General features: G+C 36.5%; 1 protein-coding gene across 9 annotated transcripts in view; it reads left to right on the plus strand.

Moving 5' to 3' along the window:
• Nucleotides 1-15174, plus strand: part of USP34 (ubiquitin specific peptidase 34) — a 267250-nt gene that overhangs the window by 201449 nt on the left and 50627 nt on the right. For all 9 annotated transcript variants that reach the window (XR_003524622.1, XM_027621741.1, XM_027621744.1 and 6 more), the window contains 8 exons: nucleotides 104-264; nucleotides 3338-3403; nucleotides 7844-7990; nucleotides 8074-8130; nucleotides 8224-8301; nucleotides 8689-8783; nucleotides 11846-12018; nucleotides 15010-15163. Coding sequence is in view for 8 of the 9 variants with exons in the window: in XM_027621741.1 (XP_027477542.1) it covers nucleotides 104-264; nucleotides 3338-3403; nucleotides 7844-7990; nucleotides 8074-8130; nucleotides 8224-8301; nucleotides 8689-8783; nucleotides 11846-12018; nucleotides 15010-15163 (931 nt within the window). In the remaining variant the exon portion in view is untranslated. The remainder of the gene's footprint in view (nucleotides 1-103; nucleotides 265-3337; nucleotides 3404-7843; nucleotides 7991-8073; nucleotides 8131-8223; nucleotides 8302-8688; nucleotides 8784-11845; nucleotides 12019-15009; nucleotides 15164-15174) is intronic.

The following is a 15174-nucleotide window of genomic DNA, read 5'->3' on the forward strand; positions in this document are numbered from 1 at the left end:
TATATTAACTAAAGTAATGGAGAGTAGTGGCTGTTAGTAAAAGCAAAATACATGTTTAATAGTTTGTTTGGGGGGCATCTTTTCCTCCCTCTTTTTTCAGCAGCCCATGCGCCTTATAAATGGGACTACTGGCCCCATGAGGATGTTCGTGCTGAGTGTAGATTTGTTGGCCTAACTAACCTTGGAGCTACTTGTTACTTGGCTTCTACTATTCAGCAACTTTATATGATACCTGAGGCAAGACAGGCTGTCTTCACTGCTAAGGTACAGTTTTCCTCACTTTAGTATTAAAACTGTAAAAGAAAATTTTTAAATTTTGTTAATAAATCTTGATTATTGCAATTTAGTAAAACATTGAGAAGGTAATTTATGAATTAAAAAATGACTGTATTTGATTACATAGCTAGCTCATGTAAACTTAGTTATTTTTACATTTCAGTAGGTTACTCCTAACATACTAGTATAATTTCTTTATTTCTCAAAGGAAAACACAGTTGTGGAATATATACATTCAGTGTATACAGTGAACATGGTATTTTCAGTAAAAATAAATACAAATTTTCTTTACATGCAAAATAAGCAAAGCCTAAAACAAAGTAGAGTAATGTACCAGAATCACTTAGCTTGTTTTATTTTTATCCCAAAGTAAATTTGACTGTGGGCCTAATTTATTTGGGTAAGGTCTGCTTTATGTTATTCTTCTTGTTATTTCTAGTTTTCACTCTTTTTAACCATGGACTGTTGTTTAGTTTGCCTTTTGCACTGCTTTTATAATTTCTTGGCAAACTTCATGTTTGTACTTGGGTTTTTGTTTTCTTCCATCGTGTCATCTTGATGTCCTGACTTTACCCCCCTAAAAAAGTATTGCAATTCTTTATGTACTTTCAGTGAATCCTTAATATGTTTTTAGGCTTCAAAGTCTCCAAGTTACAGTATAGTCAAGTGGGTTTTTTTTTAATGTTAGTTATATTAATGCTTTTAAATTTATCTTCTGAGACTGATGATCCTTAGAAATAGTTGAATAACTGATTCATTTTGCGTATGGAAATTTTTGTGACTAAATTGGTGGCCCTATCTGCTTAATTTTTATAGAACCAGTGATGAGCAAAGAGACATAATTTCAGTGATTTTTTTTTCCTGACTGTTAACATGGCCATACTTTGTGATTTCTCTTCTAAATATTAATGATTACCGTTTAGCCATTAGCACTTTCAGGAATTAAAGTGTAGCACCAGAAAGAACAATCAGATGTGTTAATTGGGAGTAGGTCTAATAAATGGTGTTTTTGGTTAAAAACTAAATTTAGACATGTTTCTACATAAAAAATTAACAGAATAGAATTTGACATGACTTCGGAAAGTAGTCATATGTGCACTTTATGTGAATGCGTTAGTTATTTTTATTTCCTTTTCTGATGTTCACAGTAAGAATAAAGAAATTACATGTATTTTGATTGTAGTAAAATATACCCAACTAAATATAAGTGTACAGTTCTGTGGTAGTTAGTATATTAATATCGCATTACCACGATCAATCTCAAAAATTTTTTCACTTCCCCCAACTAAAACTCTGTACCCATTAAATACTTCCCATTCTCCATTCCCCCAGACCTCGTGCAACTAATATTCTACTACTTGTCTCTATGAATTTGACTATTCTGATACCTCACTTAAGTGGAATCCTACATTCTTAACATAGTGTCTTCAAGGTTCATCCATGTTGTAGCATGTTCAGAGCTTCCTTCCTTTTTTAAGGCTGAATAATAGTCCATTGTGTGTCTATACCACATTTTGTTTATCCATTCATCTGTCAGGGGACATTTCTGGGTTGCTTATATCTTTTGGCTATTATAAATAATGTTTCCATGAACATGAGTGTATAAATAGCCATTTGAATCCCTGTTTTCACTTCTTTTATGTATATACCCAGAAGTGGAATTGCTGATCATATGGGAATTCTGTGTTTAACTTTTTGAAGTATTACCGTGCTGGTTTTCCATAGTGGCTGTGCCATTTTACCTTCCTATCAGCAGTGCACAAAGGTGCCAATTTATTCACACCCCTGCTGGCACTTGTTTTCTGTTTTTTGACAAAGCCATCCTAATGGGTGCAAATATGTATTCCTTTAAGTAGTAAATACATATGTAAGGTATATATTTAGAACTTCTACATTAAGTAAAACATTCTTGCTTTTTCTTAATTTAGAAGACTTCAGTCACTTTGTTCTTCAGCCAACTAATACTTAATTCTCCAGCAATGAAAATTTTAAATCCAACTCTTTATTCCTGACCATTGTTGTATTATATATAGTTTACATGTATCATGTATCATCACCGTTCTGTTACATATGGGAAAATGTTTTTTGTGACTTCTACTCTAATCTGATGGAGTATTAAGCCTCCCATATGTCAGTTATATTTTGTATTTGTTTTGTCAATTTTGTTGATTCCTTTTGTTCAGTTCCTATTGTACTTAATATTTTACAATTTTGCAGTAACTATATGTTGAATAGATTCCTTTTCGGTGTCTTTATGTCCTCAGTTTGATTATAAGCTCCTAAATAGCAGAACCACATTACTGAACACTCCCCACAAAATTGACACAAATAACTAGTGTATACTTCTGACTCTATATGTAGGCTTATTATTCCACAAGACTATCAGAACTTCTTCAAAATTTTGACAAGTGGTTTGTAGTGAGGATAATATTTCATAGTTTTGTGGGTTTTTTTTTTTTTAATATTTGGATGAGCTAGAGTATATCTAGTAAGTGCCTATAAGGCTGGTGTTCAGGACTAAGTCTCTAGTGAGTGAGTCTAGCCAGATACCTGAATTAATGATATTTGAATATATAGAAGGCTTTCAAGCATGTTGGCTAGTAATTTTTCTGCAGTATTAAGGATATACTGCTCTAGAAAAAAAAAAGATATGACTAGATGGAGAGATGTCATTTATTATTATAATACATTTTTTTAAATGTATGGATTTATTTGTAGAAAACAGCTTTGTTGCACACCTATGTTTTCTGTTCCTGAACAGTTAACCAACTTGTGAAAACAGCATTGTACCAAATGAGTGCTGATCTGGAAAGCAATTTTTTTTTTTAAAGATCTCTTTATTCAGTTTTCTTACATAATAGCGATGGCTACATTTATATAATGAATAAAATAATTTTTTAAATGCTAAATTGCCAAATAAAGAATAGACTGTTTTTCTTACATAGAGCTAAAAGAATGAAAACAGATACAGTAGTAGCACATTGTAATACTTTCTTTGCTAGACTGTCTAATTTGCTACCATCAGTATGTTTTAATGGAACATTTTTCTCTTGATTTCCAGTATTCAGAAGATATGAAGCACAAGACCACTCTTTTGGAGCTTCAAAAAATGTTTACATATTTAATGGTATGTTTGAGAACCATATATGGAAAACTAGTTTAGATATAACCTATATAAGTTGAAAACATTAAATGAGTTCATTTGTATTGGATTTGTCCTGACTATATACTCTTTTCAAGAGAATATTAAATCGTTCATTGATTACACATGATAATGGATGATACACAAGCTTTAATCCCATCTATAATTTTATCTGATACCATAATTCAATTTAGATATATTGCATAGGATGTGCCAACAATCATATTAATAACCAAATAAACTCCAGAACTTTGCTTGGGTGACCCTTTTAATGGTGAACTCCAGGTCACAACACATTAACTGTCAGTTCAGCTACACCAAGGTTTGTGGAGACAATGGCTTCTGTGCCCAAGCAGGTTGCAAATCAATTTCGAATGGAACCTGGCATCACCCTGAAGGAATTCTAACTTCACACTGTTGGGGTAGTATACCAAGATGGCTTCAGAGTAGACTAACTTTACACAGCACATTTAAAAAAAGACACATTTATTCAGCGTCATGGTCAGACTATTACATTTAGCAATCAGCAGCATGGGTGCAAAAAAAAAAAATCTACATTAAAACCCTTTGTTGGAATGCTTTACACTTTCCACAGAACAGAAACTAAAATAACCTGTTATACAGTTAGTCACAAATACAGTCCTCGAGTTTTTTGCCCATACACATGAGTATTGTCTAAAACATGTCTTTGTAGCAGCTAGGCCCTGCCACCACTGTGCTTGGCTGAGTTCACAAATCTGTTGTAACCTGTAGCTTCCCTGTCACTTCTCTGGCTCTCCTCTCCTGCTAAGCTTTGTTTCCTGGCAGTAATGAAAACCTTCTGCCACTGCCATAGCTACTGCTCTGCTGGAACCACCATAGCCACCTTGGTTTCGTGGTTTGGCAAAGTATTGGCCTCCACCACCATAGGGGCCAGAGCTTCTGCCTCCAAAATTTCCTCCTTTCATGGGTCCAAAATTTGAGGATTGATTGTTATAATTGCCAAAATCATTATAGCTTCCGCCACCTCCAAAGTTGCTTCCACTACCACTGCCATAGCCGCCTCTGCCGCCTCCGTTGTTATAGCTGTTATAGCTGTTATAGCTGCCACTCCTGCCATAGCCACTGCCCTGGTTTCCATAACCCTGTCCACCACTTCCATAGCCTCTGCTTCCTCCAGAGTAACCAGGGCCGCCTCCTCCATAACCACCATCATTACCAAATCCATTATAGCCATCCCCACTGCCACCATATCCACCACCACCTCGACTGCCACCAAAGCCACCTCGACCACTGAAGTTCCCTCCACGACCAAAGTTGTCATTCCCACCAAAACCGCCTCCACGACCACCACCAAAGTTTCCAGAACCACTTCGACCTCCTTGGCTGGATGAAGCACTAGCCATCTCTTGCTTAGATAGGGCTTTCCTTACTTCACAGTTGTGGTCATTCACAGTATGGTATTTTTGAATGACAATCTTGTCTACAGAGTCATGGTCATCAAATGTTACAAAAGCAAAACCTCTCTTTTTGCCACTGCCTTGCTCAGTCATGATCTCGATCACTTCAATTTTCTCATACTGTTGAAAATAATCTCTTAGGTGATGTTCTTCAGTGTCTTCTTTAATGCCACCAACAAAGATCTTTTTCACAGTTAAGTGGGCACCAGGTCTTTGAGAATCTTCTCTTGAGACAGCCCTCTTTGGTTCCACAACTCTTCCATCCACCTTGTGTGGCCTTGCGTTCATGGCTGCATCCACCTCCTCCACAGTGGCATATGTCACAAATCCAAAGCCTCTGGAGCGCTTGGTGTTTGGATCTCTCATTACTACACAGTCCGTAAGTGTTCCCCATTGCTCAAAATGGCTCCTCAGACTCTCATCGGTTGTTTCAAAGCTCAAACCTCCGATGAAGAGCTTCCGCAGCTGTTCAGGCTCTTTGGGAGACTCTGACTTAGACATGACGGCGGTGGGAGGGGAGACTTTAACGATGCTTACTCTGCGGCGTCCACGGGCAGAAAGAAAGCTGACTATATACTCTTATTTTTCAAATTGAATTTGTCAGTTATTGGTGTTATTTGTCAAAGTGACTTTTAACAGTTGCATGTCACTCATCTGCATGACGACTGTTAATTTGTCCTTTAATGAATCCTTTGTATCCATCTGGTCCTTTTCACCATCACAGGGTCACCCCACCCCCCCACCCCCAGAATTTTCTGATTGATTTCTCTTTGTCCCTTTTAATTCCCCCCCCAAAATTATAAAAGTAATCAATCTTAAAAAATTAGCAAATCTTACAATATTATTCCTCTGCTTAAAACTCTTGGTGGTTTTTTATTATGAACAGAATAGTATTCAGGTTCATCAGCACATGTCTTCTGATTTTGCCCCTTTCTTTTAACCTCCTTTCTCTCTCTTTTTTAAGTATTTTTTTTAAGTATTCTCAACACCTCGAACCCACAGCCCTGACATCAAGAGTTATATGCTGTACTGACTGAGCCAGTCAGGCACCCCTTCAGCCTCCTCTCTTACCCCTCCCTCTATCCAGCTGAATCCTGTAGCAAGTGTCCGCCCTTGGAAGCCCATCACCCTATTGCTTCATCACTTGTGCAACTGTTCATGCTGCTGCTTCTGCCTGCAACACTCTTTCCTTAGCACTTTTCTCCCTTTTCTTCTTATTGTCATCTTTCCCAAAGCAATTTATTTTCAACTCCTGTGAGAAAACTGTAGATTCCACAACTCTGTCTCATACCTACCACTTGTAGTGAAAGTTACTCATCTCACCTGTTAGAATCCTGAGGACAGAGATTATATCATGTTTATTCCTATATTTTTCAGCTTCTGACACTTAGCAAGGAGTCAGTAAATGAAATGTTTAACAAAATTAAAAGATTTAGTAGTCATTCCTGGATTGCAATTTTTTTTGGAGGGGGAGGGGGAAAGAAAGAATCTTAAGCAGGCTTCGTGGAGCCTGATCGGGGCTCGATCTCAAAACCCTGAGATCATGACCTGAACTGAAATCAAGAGTTGGATGCTCAATGACTGAGCCACCCAGGCACCCTGATCCCACTTTTAATCTACTTTTAACAGAGTTGGAGCATGCCATCTGAACTGACAAAACAGAATAGTATTTTAAACTACTTTTTTTTTTTTAAGATTTTATTTATTTTTGAGAGAGAGAGAGTGCATGCGAGCATGAGTTGGGGGTGGGGAGGGAGGGGCAGAAGGAGAAGCAGACTCCTCACTGAGCAGGTAGCCTGATGCAGGACTCAGTCGCAGGACTCTGGGATCATGACCTGAGCCAAAGACAGATGCTTAACTGACTGAGCCACCCAGGTGCCCTTAAACTACTCTTTTAAGAACTAATAAAGTTCTCAGGTGCCTGGGTGGCTCAGTTGGCTAAGCATCTACCTTCGGCTCAGGTCATGATCCTCGGGTGCTGGGATCAAATCCCATGTCAGGCACCCTGCTCAATGGGGAGTCTGCTTCACCCTCTCCCTCTGTTCCTCCCTGCCTGCTCGTGCTCTCTCACTTGTGCGTTCTCTCAAATGAATAAATATAAAATTTTAAAAACAACTCTAAGTTCAGTCTGCAGGAAATCTTAATTTAGCCTGCAAAATTTTTCTGTTTTGTTTCATAGTACACATCTGCATCCTTTGAGTCCCAGATTCCTTCCTAGAAATTATTAGACTTAAAAAAATAACAAATTTCAGGAGCGCCTGGGTGGCTCAGTTGTTAAACATCTGCCTTCGGCTCAGGTCATGATCCCAGGGTCCTGGGATGGAGCCCCGTGTCGAGTTCCCTGCTCCGTGGGAAGCCTGCTTCTCCCTCTCCCACTCCCCCTGCTTGTGTTCCTCTCTCGCTATCTCTCTGTGAAATGAATAAATCTTAAAAAAAAAAAATACAAATTTCATAACAGTAATTTAAGCATCTTTAAATTGAAAAGCGGGGATGGAACTAAAGGGTATTTTGCTAAGCGAAATAAGTCACTCAGAGAAAGAGAATTATCATATGCTCTCACTGATACGTGGAATTTAAGAAACAAGGCAGAGGATCATAGGGGAAGAGGGAAAAATGAAACAAGATGAAACCAGAGAAGGAGACAAATCATAAGAGACTCTTAATCTCAGGAAACAAACTGAGGGTTGCTGGAGGTGGTGGAGGGGGGGAGGAGTGTATGTGTTGTAATGAGCACTGAGTTTTATGTAAGACTGATGAATCACAGACCTGTACCCCTGAAACAATACATTATATGTTAATCAATTGAATTTAATAAAAACAACCGAAAATGCCATGAAAATCAAACAAAAATGAAACAGAAGAAAGCAGTTCTGATGTAGATTTACTCCATTTTGTTATTTATTCAAGAATCTTGTGATAATGTTCTTTTTTTGAAATGTAGGATTTGATTGTTTCATGATCCATCCCTCTCCCTGTTCCTTTGCAGGAGAGTGAATGCAAAGCATATAATCCTAGACCCTTTTGTAAAACATACACTATGGATAAGCAGCCTCTGAATACTGGGGAGCAGAAAGATATGACAGAATTTTTTACTGATCTCATTACTAAAATTGAAGAAATGTCTCCAGAACTGGTTAGTACCAGAATACTGCTGTTTCTTTGAAATCTGTATAGATTTGCCCAATTTTAATTACTTACTTTTGTTTGTTTTTAAAGAAAAATACCGTCAAAAGTTTGTTTGGAGGTGTAATTACAAACAATGTTGTGTCCTTGGTAAGTATTGCACCTGTTCTTTACTTTTTTGAAATCTTAATGTCTATTTTAGCTTATTAAAATAAATTACTAATATTTGACTTGATTTACCAGGATTGTGAACATGTTAGTCAGACTGCTGAAGAGTTTTATACTGTGAGGTGCCAAGTGGCTGATATGAAGAACATTTATGTGAGTAACATTTTATATATTGTTAGACTTTTTCTGCTTTTAATTACTTGTAACAGCAGGTTTGTGTTTGTCATCTTGGTGAAAAATTAACTTTCATGTTTTATTTATTTTCTTCTTGCTGTGCAGATCAAATAAGAATTAAAGGTAGACCACAAAGCTGATTTTTTTCCCCCAAAGTTGAAATACTTCTACTTTTAAAAAATTAGTAAGATTCATGGAGCATCTTGTCAATTTGAGGGAAAAATTTTTTTTGCTGAAATTTAGAATTTTTTTATAAAAAAGTTTGTTTTCCTCTGTGCATTCTGCCCAAATGATAAGAACTACATTTTGTAATTTTGCATACTGTAAACAATAATACGGGACTTTAAAATCTGATTTAATATGCAGGAATCTCTTGATGAAGTTACTATTAAAGACACTTTAGAAGGTGACAACATGTATACTTGTTCTCATTGTGGGAAGAAAGTACGAGCTGAAAAAAGGTATGCTTTTTGAAATTTAATGTTTATCATTTTGATACATCATCAAGTGGAAGTAAAACACAAATGGTAAATTCATGTTAAATTTTTTTATGAAAATTATGTGATTAAGGTTAAGGTCGGCTGCTTGGAGTTTATCCTCTTTTTTTTTTTAAAGATTTTAATTTTGAGGGGGAGAGAGTGCAAGCAGGGGGAGGGACAAAGGCAGAGGGGGAGAGAGAGAGAGAATCTCAAGCTGACTCCACACTGAGGGCAGAGCCTGATGTGGGGCTCCAACCCACAGCCGGGAGATCATGACCTGAGCCAAAATCAAGAGTCAGATGCTTTACTAACTGAACCACCCAGGTGCCCTTGAGCTTATTCTTATAAGCAGCTTTTTTTTTCAGTTATTCAATTGAATATTCAGTCATTCCGTTATTGTACTTTGAAGCACCCTTAAATTTTTCCAATTTTTTTGTGTCCTTTTAATTAAATATTTACCAAGGTCTATTGCTTTAGCCCTTTGCTGTATATCAGTGAATCATGATGAAGAGTCTCCTCATGAACTGAAGAGATCCTCCTCTGATTCTCTGAAGTGAGAGATTTTTTTTTTCTTAAGAGCCAACCATAAGTTGGTCCATTTAGGACAGAGTAATTGGGTCAAGAGGTTTCAGTTCTCCAAATGAACATTGAATGATAAGTAGAAATTGGATTGAGACAGCATCATAGGCTGTTAGATATTTGGAACAAAGGCAGAGAAATAGAAATGACCTTGTATGTGCAAGAAGCCTGGGACTAGGCTAGTCTGCCTCAAGTAGAGGATTTGCATTGACCAGTAATAGAAAATATGATTGGTATACAATGACATGAAATAATTAATATCTAGATTTTGGGATTATTTGCCTAATTGGTTGGCACCATTTGGACATCTGAGAAAGAACATAACTGTCGTAAAGGACTGACTAAGCCAACCTAAAAGTGCAGTGGAAAAAAGTCAGAATTGAAGCTAGGAAAGAAAGAAATTCATGATAGGATGGTAACCTAGAAACTGGGGAAGAGAATCTCCCGAAGAAGGTATTAAATTGACATAGTCCTCAGGAAAGAGGGGGGACATTACAGCTGAGTAAAAGTATTGGGTTTTGTAGAAAGATAGTTTAGTGGTATTTTTTTGGGGTTGTAGCAATAGAAGCAGGGCTGTCAGGGTACATGGCATCAAGTATAGATCATTAATTTTAAAAGTTTGCCAATAAAAAAACAACAAGGAAAATGGAATCTAGAAAGGGCTTGGGGATCAAACAGGACTTTTTAGATAGATCTGACCATGTTGGAAGGCAGAGAATGAAAAGACATCTCTTAAAATTGCTTAATAGAAGATTTTTCCAGGGAAATCTACACTGATAGGATTGGTACTCTTTTTCTCAGTCTCCAGATGTCAAGTTGGTTGCAAGAGAGAAAAGTAAGGTAGATATACTTAAATGAAATCATAGCTGTGCAGGGAGAAAACAGGCCCATCTAATGAGAATTGGGTTAGGGTATGAGTTAAGACTTAGAATGGAGTCAGTCAAAAGTTTGTTAATATGGAGGGGTATAATGAGGAATCAATAAAAGATAGTTGATAGGCTGAGACATTTTCTTCTGAGAATGTCTTTTTAGTTGGAATAAATAAGCTTACTGAAAATATCTGTCATTGTTGATAACTTCCTACTTCTTGAAACATTCCCTTCTTTTGGCTAATATGATTCTGCTGTTTTTCTGAAATACTGTCTGCTCTTTCAGGCAGTGTCACTCAGTCATTTTATACTCTTGCCATACTTTTTTGAATGTCTATGATAACATAGTGGTCAGCAGAAATGGGCTAAGGATCATCTTTTGCTCTATCTTCAAACCTCTGTTTTTCTCAGGTTATTCATTCTTTCCTGAATAATTTTGTCTATCACCATAATCTCAATCTCTATTGACATGCTTATGATTCTTAATTCTAATTCAGAATTTTGTGCTGTGTTCTCCCAGCTGTGACTTGTGTGTCTTGTAGGTTCAGTAAGTCTATAACATAACTCTCATCTCTTTAGTTCCATTATGTCATTTATCCTCTGAATCTTGCATGGTTCCAAGGTCCACCACAGGTCCTTTAGTGACTCTTAGCTCTCAGGATGCAGTTCATACTCTGACATTGCACAGAAGGCCCTTCATCATTTGACTTCTTTATATTTCTATAACCTCATCTTTTGCCAATCTCCCAAATAATCAGTAATGATGGATTTTTAGACTTATTTCCTGTTTATGAAATCTTTCCCCTACCTTCCTCGTCTCCCTAAATTCCTAATTTTTTCTTAAACTGAGCTCCTGATTTAAAGTCTCTTTAGAATCTTACGTTCAGTGAAGAATTATTCCCCAAAACGCATATTTTTCATGAATCCAAGCTTTTATATATTTTTTGTTTAAACTGAAATTTTGGTTTGTTTGTTTTAATTTGAACTAGCAATATTTGTTAAACCATAATACTTAGGTAATTTGCTGCTGCTATTGTAATAACAAGCAGCATTTATTGAATGCTGTTTGCCAGGCAGCATTCTAAAAGTAGGAGGGAGTAGGCACTTTAATCTCCATTTTAGAAATTTCCAAATTAGGAATTAAGCTCAGAGAGGTTAAGTAACTTGTTGAGGGTCATACATCTAGTAAGTGATACAGCTAAACTTGGCAGTTCTAATTTATAAAAATAAATAGTTCAATCCCTGTTAAGATGGAAAAGAAAATTCTGAACTGAAGACATAACTCCTTTGAAGTTTGGTGCAATACCTTTTTATGCTTCCATAGCACTTTTGCATATCTTTTTCATGGAATTTACCACAGTGTGCTTAATTTTTTATTTTTCTTAGACACAGTAAAACCCTTTTAGAATGGAAAAAAGCCTGTAAGAGGGGGAATATAGGTATAGATATATTTAATAAGCATGATTTAAAATACTGTTTATTATTTACTGAGTTGAATACTGAAATACATGTAGTGTAAATATGTTACCACCTAAAGTACTTTTAGAAGAGATTTTTAAGTTTTCTTTTTCCTTTTTTTTTTTTCCTGTCTTTCAGGGCATGTTTTAAGAAATTGCCTCGCATTCTGAGTTTTAATACTATGAGGTACACGTTTAATATGGTAACAATGATGAAAGAGAAAGTGAATACACACTTTTCCTTCCCATTACGTTTGGATATGACGCCCTATACGGAAGATTTTCTAATGGGAAAGAGTGATAGGAAAGAAGGTAATTTTTTATCTCTTTCTCTTGCCTGTGTTTATTGTAAGTCTCCATAACAAGACAGCCATAACTATAAAGTTGTAACCAACTACACTTTTAATAAAATGAAATTGAATTTTGGAAAGGGGATTGTATTTAAATACAGTATGGCACGTTCAGTCAATTCATCAATAGCTATTTGGCATTTATTAGAACTATGTTCTAGGCATCCTGCTAGGCATTAGTGACATGGCAGTGAACAAGATACACATGGTTCCTTATCTCATAGAACTTAAGTCTAGTAGGCAAGTCTTATTGAGCAAGAAATTATAAACAGGATGTGTCATCAGGTAGGATGGTGAGTGTATCTCAAATCTAGGGGTATCAGGGAGGGCTTTCATGAAGGTGATTTTGAAGCAGAGTTTGAATAAGGAATAGATTGAGAGGAATGGCTAATGTCTTTAGGTGGGTAGGAGATGGGGGTGGAGTTGATGAGATGGGCAAAAAGGCAATGGCCATATCATTTTGTTTGTAGGCCATGTTAATAATTGTAATCTTTTTTTGATGTGAAACCTTTGGAAGATTTTAAGTAGGAAACTGAGATAACCAGGTGGGATCTGGGAAAGGTTATTCTGACTATAGCAATAGAAATGGATTAGAGGATGATGAAAGGGATGTGGAGGGGCCATTCTGATAAACCACAGAGAAGATGGTAGCTTAATGAACAAGCATACCAGTAGATTTGGGGAGAAGTGTGTGGAGAGTTAATAGGATATGATGATTGTATGTATAAATGAATCTAACGAAGTTATTGAATATCTGTCTATAATTTGCTATTCTCATAGTAGTGGGAATAGAGTGGCAACAAAGAACAAGGTCTTTGTCCCTTTGAAGTTGACTTTGTAGTCTACTACTAGAGGGAGGAAGAAAAGTCAAGAATGACTCAGGTTTGTGGCTTGATCATTGGTGAATAGTGGGTCAGTATTTCAAGAAGATCTCAAGAAAAAGGGAATTTGGTCAGAAGTATTGAATGCTAAAGAAAAGGAATTGTTTCAGAAAGAACATGACTGAAAACAGCATGTAGAATGTCTTTGGTTATCTTTATCAGAGCGGTTTCATTTGGGTATTGCAGTAGAAAGGCAGATTGTAGTGATTTAAAGATGATACTTGGTTCATATCCAGTTACCTCCAAATTCTTATTACTTCCGTAAGACCAGTGCTTTTCAAAATTATGTATATGTGCCTCAGAGACCACAGAGGTGAGGAATGGAAAGAGGTAAGCAAAAAAAGCAGAACAGGTCTAGCTCTTGCCTTTCTGTTCTTTAGTTAGAGAAGTTCTGTTTTACATAATAGGGTTCTGGCAATGTTTTCTTTATATAGTAAGTTCTCGTGATTAAAATTTTTAAGGTTTGAATAAGCCACTGTATTTTAAGATTTGGGAAAGAGAACTGCATTTTAATCTTTATACTCCATTGCCTGGCACTTAATGAGCATCCAGTAAATGTTTCACTAAATGGGAGATGAGAAGTATAAATAGTGAGCGCGGGCTATTCTTTTAAGAAAAGAATGTACTCTTTCTTTGAAAAGAGGAGAGAAGATGGTGACTGTTGCTATAGAGGGATAGAGTTAAGGGGGGTATTGTTACCCTCAGGATTTTTTTTTTTAAGATTTTATTTGTTTATTTGACAGAGTGAGAGAGCACAACCAGGGGGAGCAGCAGAGGGAGAGGGAAAAGCTGACTCCCTGCTGAGCAGGGAACCTGATGCGGGACTTGATCCCAGGACCCTTGGAATCATGACCTGAGTCAAAGGCAGATGCTTAACCGACTGAGCCACCCAGGCACCCCTACCCTTATAATTTTTTTTTTTTAAGGTTTTATTTATTTATTTGTCAGAGCACGAGCAGGCAGAGCAGGCAGAGAGAGAAGCAGGCTCCTGATGCGGAACTCGATCCCAGGACCCAGGGATCATGAACCCAACTGAGCCACCCAGGCATCCCTACCCTTAGAATTTGAGTATGTTTAGAGGTTGCAGCAAATGAGCCAGTACAAGATAACTTTGAAAATACAGGCAAAGTTAAGAAGTAGGCAGTGTATATATACACCTTACTTTTTAGAACTCTTTACAAACCATTTATAAAATTATAGCAAGACTGCCCAGTTATTGTGCTTTCTGGTATTTTTCATGATGCTTCCTTGTGTAGAAGTAGCAGAAATTTGTGCCAAGATGAAAGATTTTTTTTAGGCCATAACTGATGCATTCAGAGTGAGATCCTAGCACATCCATACTGCTCAGTCACTATTAAGACACTGTTAGCCATTTCCTTCTCTCTTCAGTTGTCACTTTCCAGTTTAGACTGTGCATTCAGGTTAATCTAATCTGTTTTCACTTGTTTCTGATTATACTTTTTCCTTTATATATGATGCTGGGTATACAGATCATAAGTCATAAATCTTCAAACTTACTAGATCATTTTTTAATTTTTCCTTAGTATCTTTTATGCCTTTCACATTTAAGTCTTTGGGGACAGGAAGGATGTCTTTTTATTTTGTTTCTGTCTCCTAATATAGAATGTTTTCTATTAACTAATAAACAATTGCCAGCATGCTACCAGTACCGTGCTCCTTTTTCTTAACCTGAGATTAAAGAGCATGAGTATCTTAATGCCTTTCCATATCTTGGGTTTGCCTGCTCCTAGCTTGAATGAAAAATACTGTACTATCTATTTCAAAAGGAATAAGATTAAACAGAAAGAACATATTTTATATTTATATATTATATTGATGTCCATACTTACAGTTGTTTTTCCAAATGATTTGTATAAATGTTCCTTAAAATTGTAGACTATGGATGGGGAATGACTAGCAAATGCAATTGTTTTGTACCTATTATAATATATAATGTATCTGTGCCTATTTCTGTATATTAAATATATTATGTAAAGTGAGGTAAAGTGATTCAAAGATGTTACTGTGCAGTTTTCAACCTTATTACCATTATTTTATGTAAATCATTTCAGGTTTTAAGGAAGTCAGTGATCATTCAAAAGACACAGAAAGCTATGAGTATGACTTAATAGGAGTGACTGTTCACACAGGAACAGCAGATGGTGGGCACTATTATAGCTTCATCAGAGATATAGTCAATCCACATGCTTATAAAAACAACAAATGGTGAGTTTTAA

The sequence above is a fragment of the Zalophus californianus genome, chromosome 8 (genome assembly GCF_009762305.2).
Source record: "Zalophus californianus isolate mZalCal1 chromosome 8, mZalCal1.pri.v2, whole genome shotgun sequence".
NCBI lineage: Eukaryota > Metazoa > Chordata > Mammalia > Carnivora > Otariidae > Zalophus > Zalophus californianus.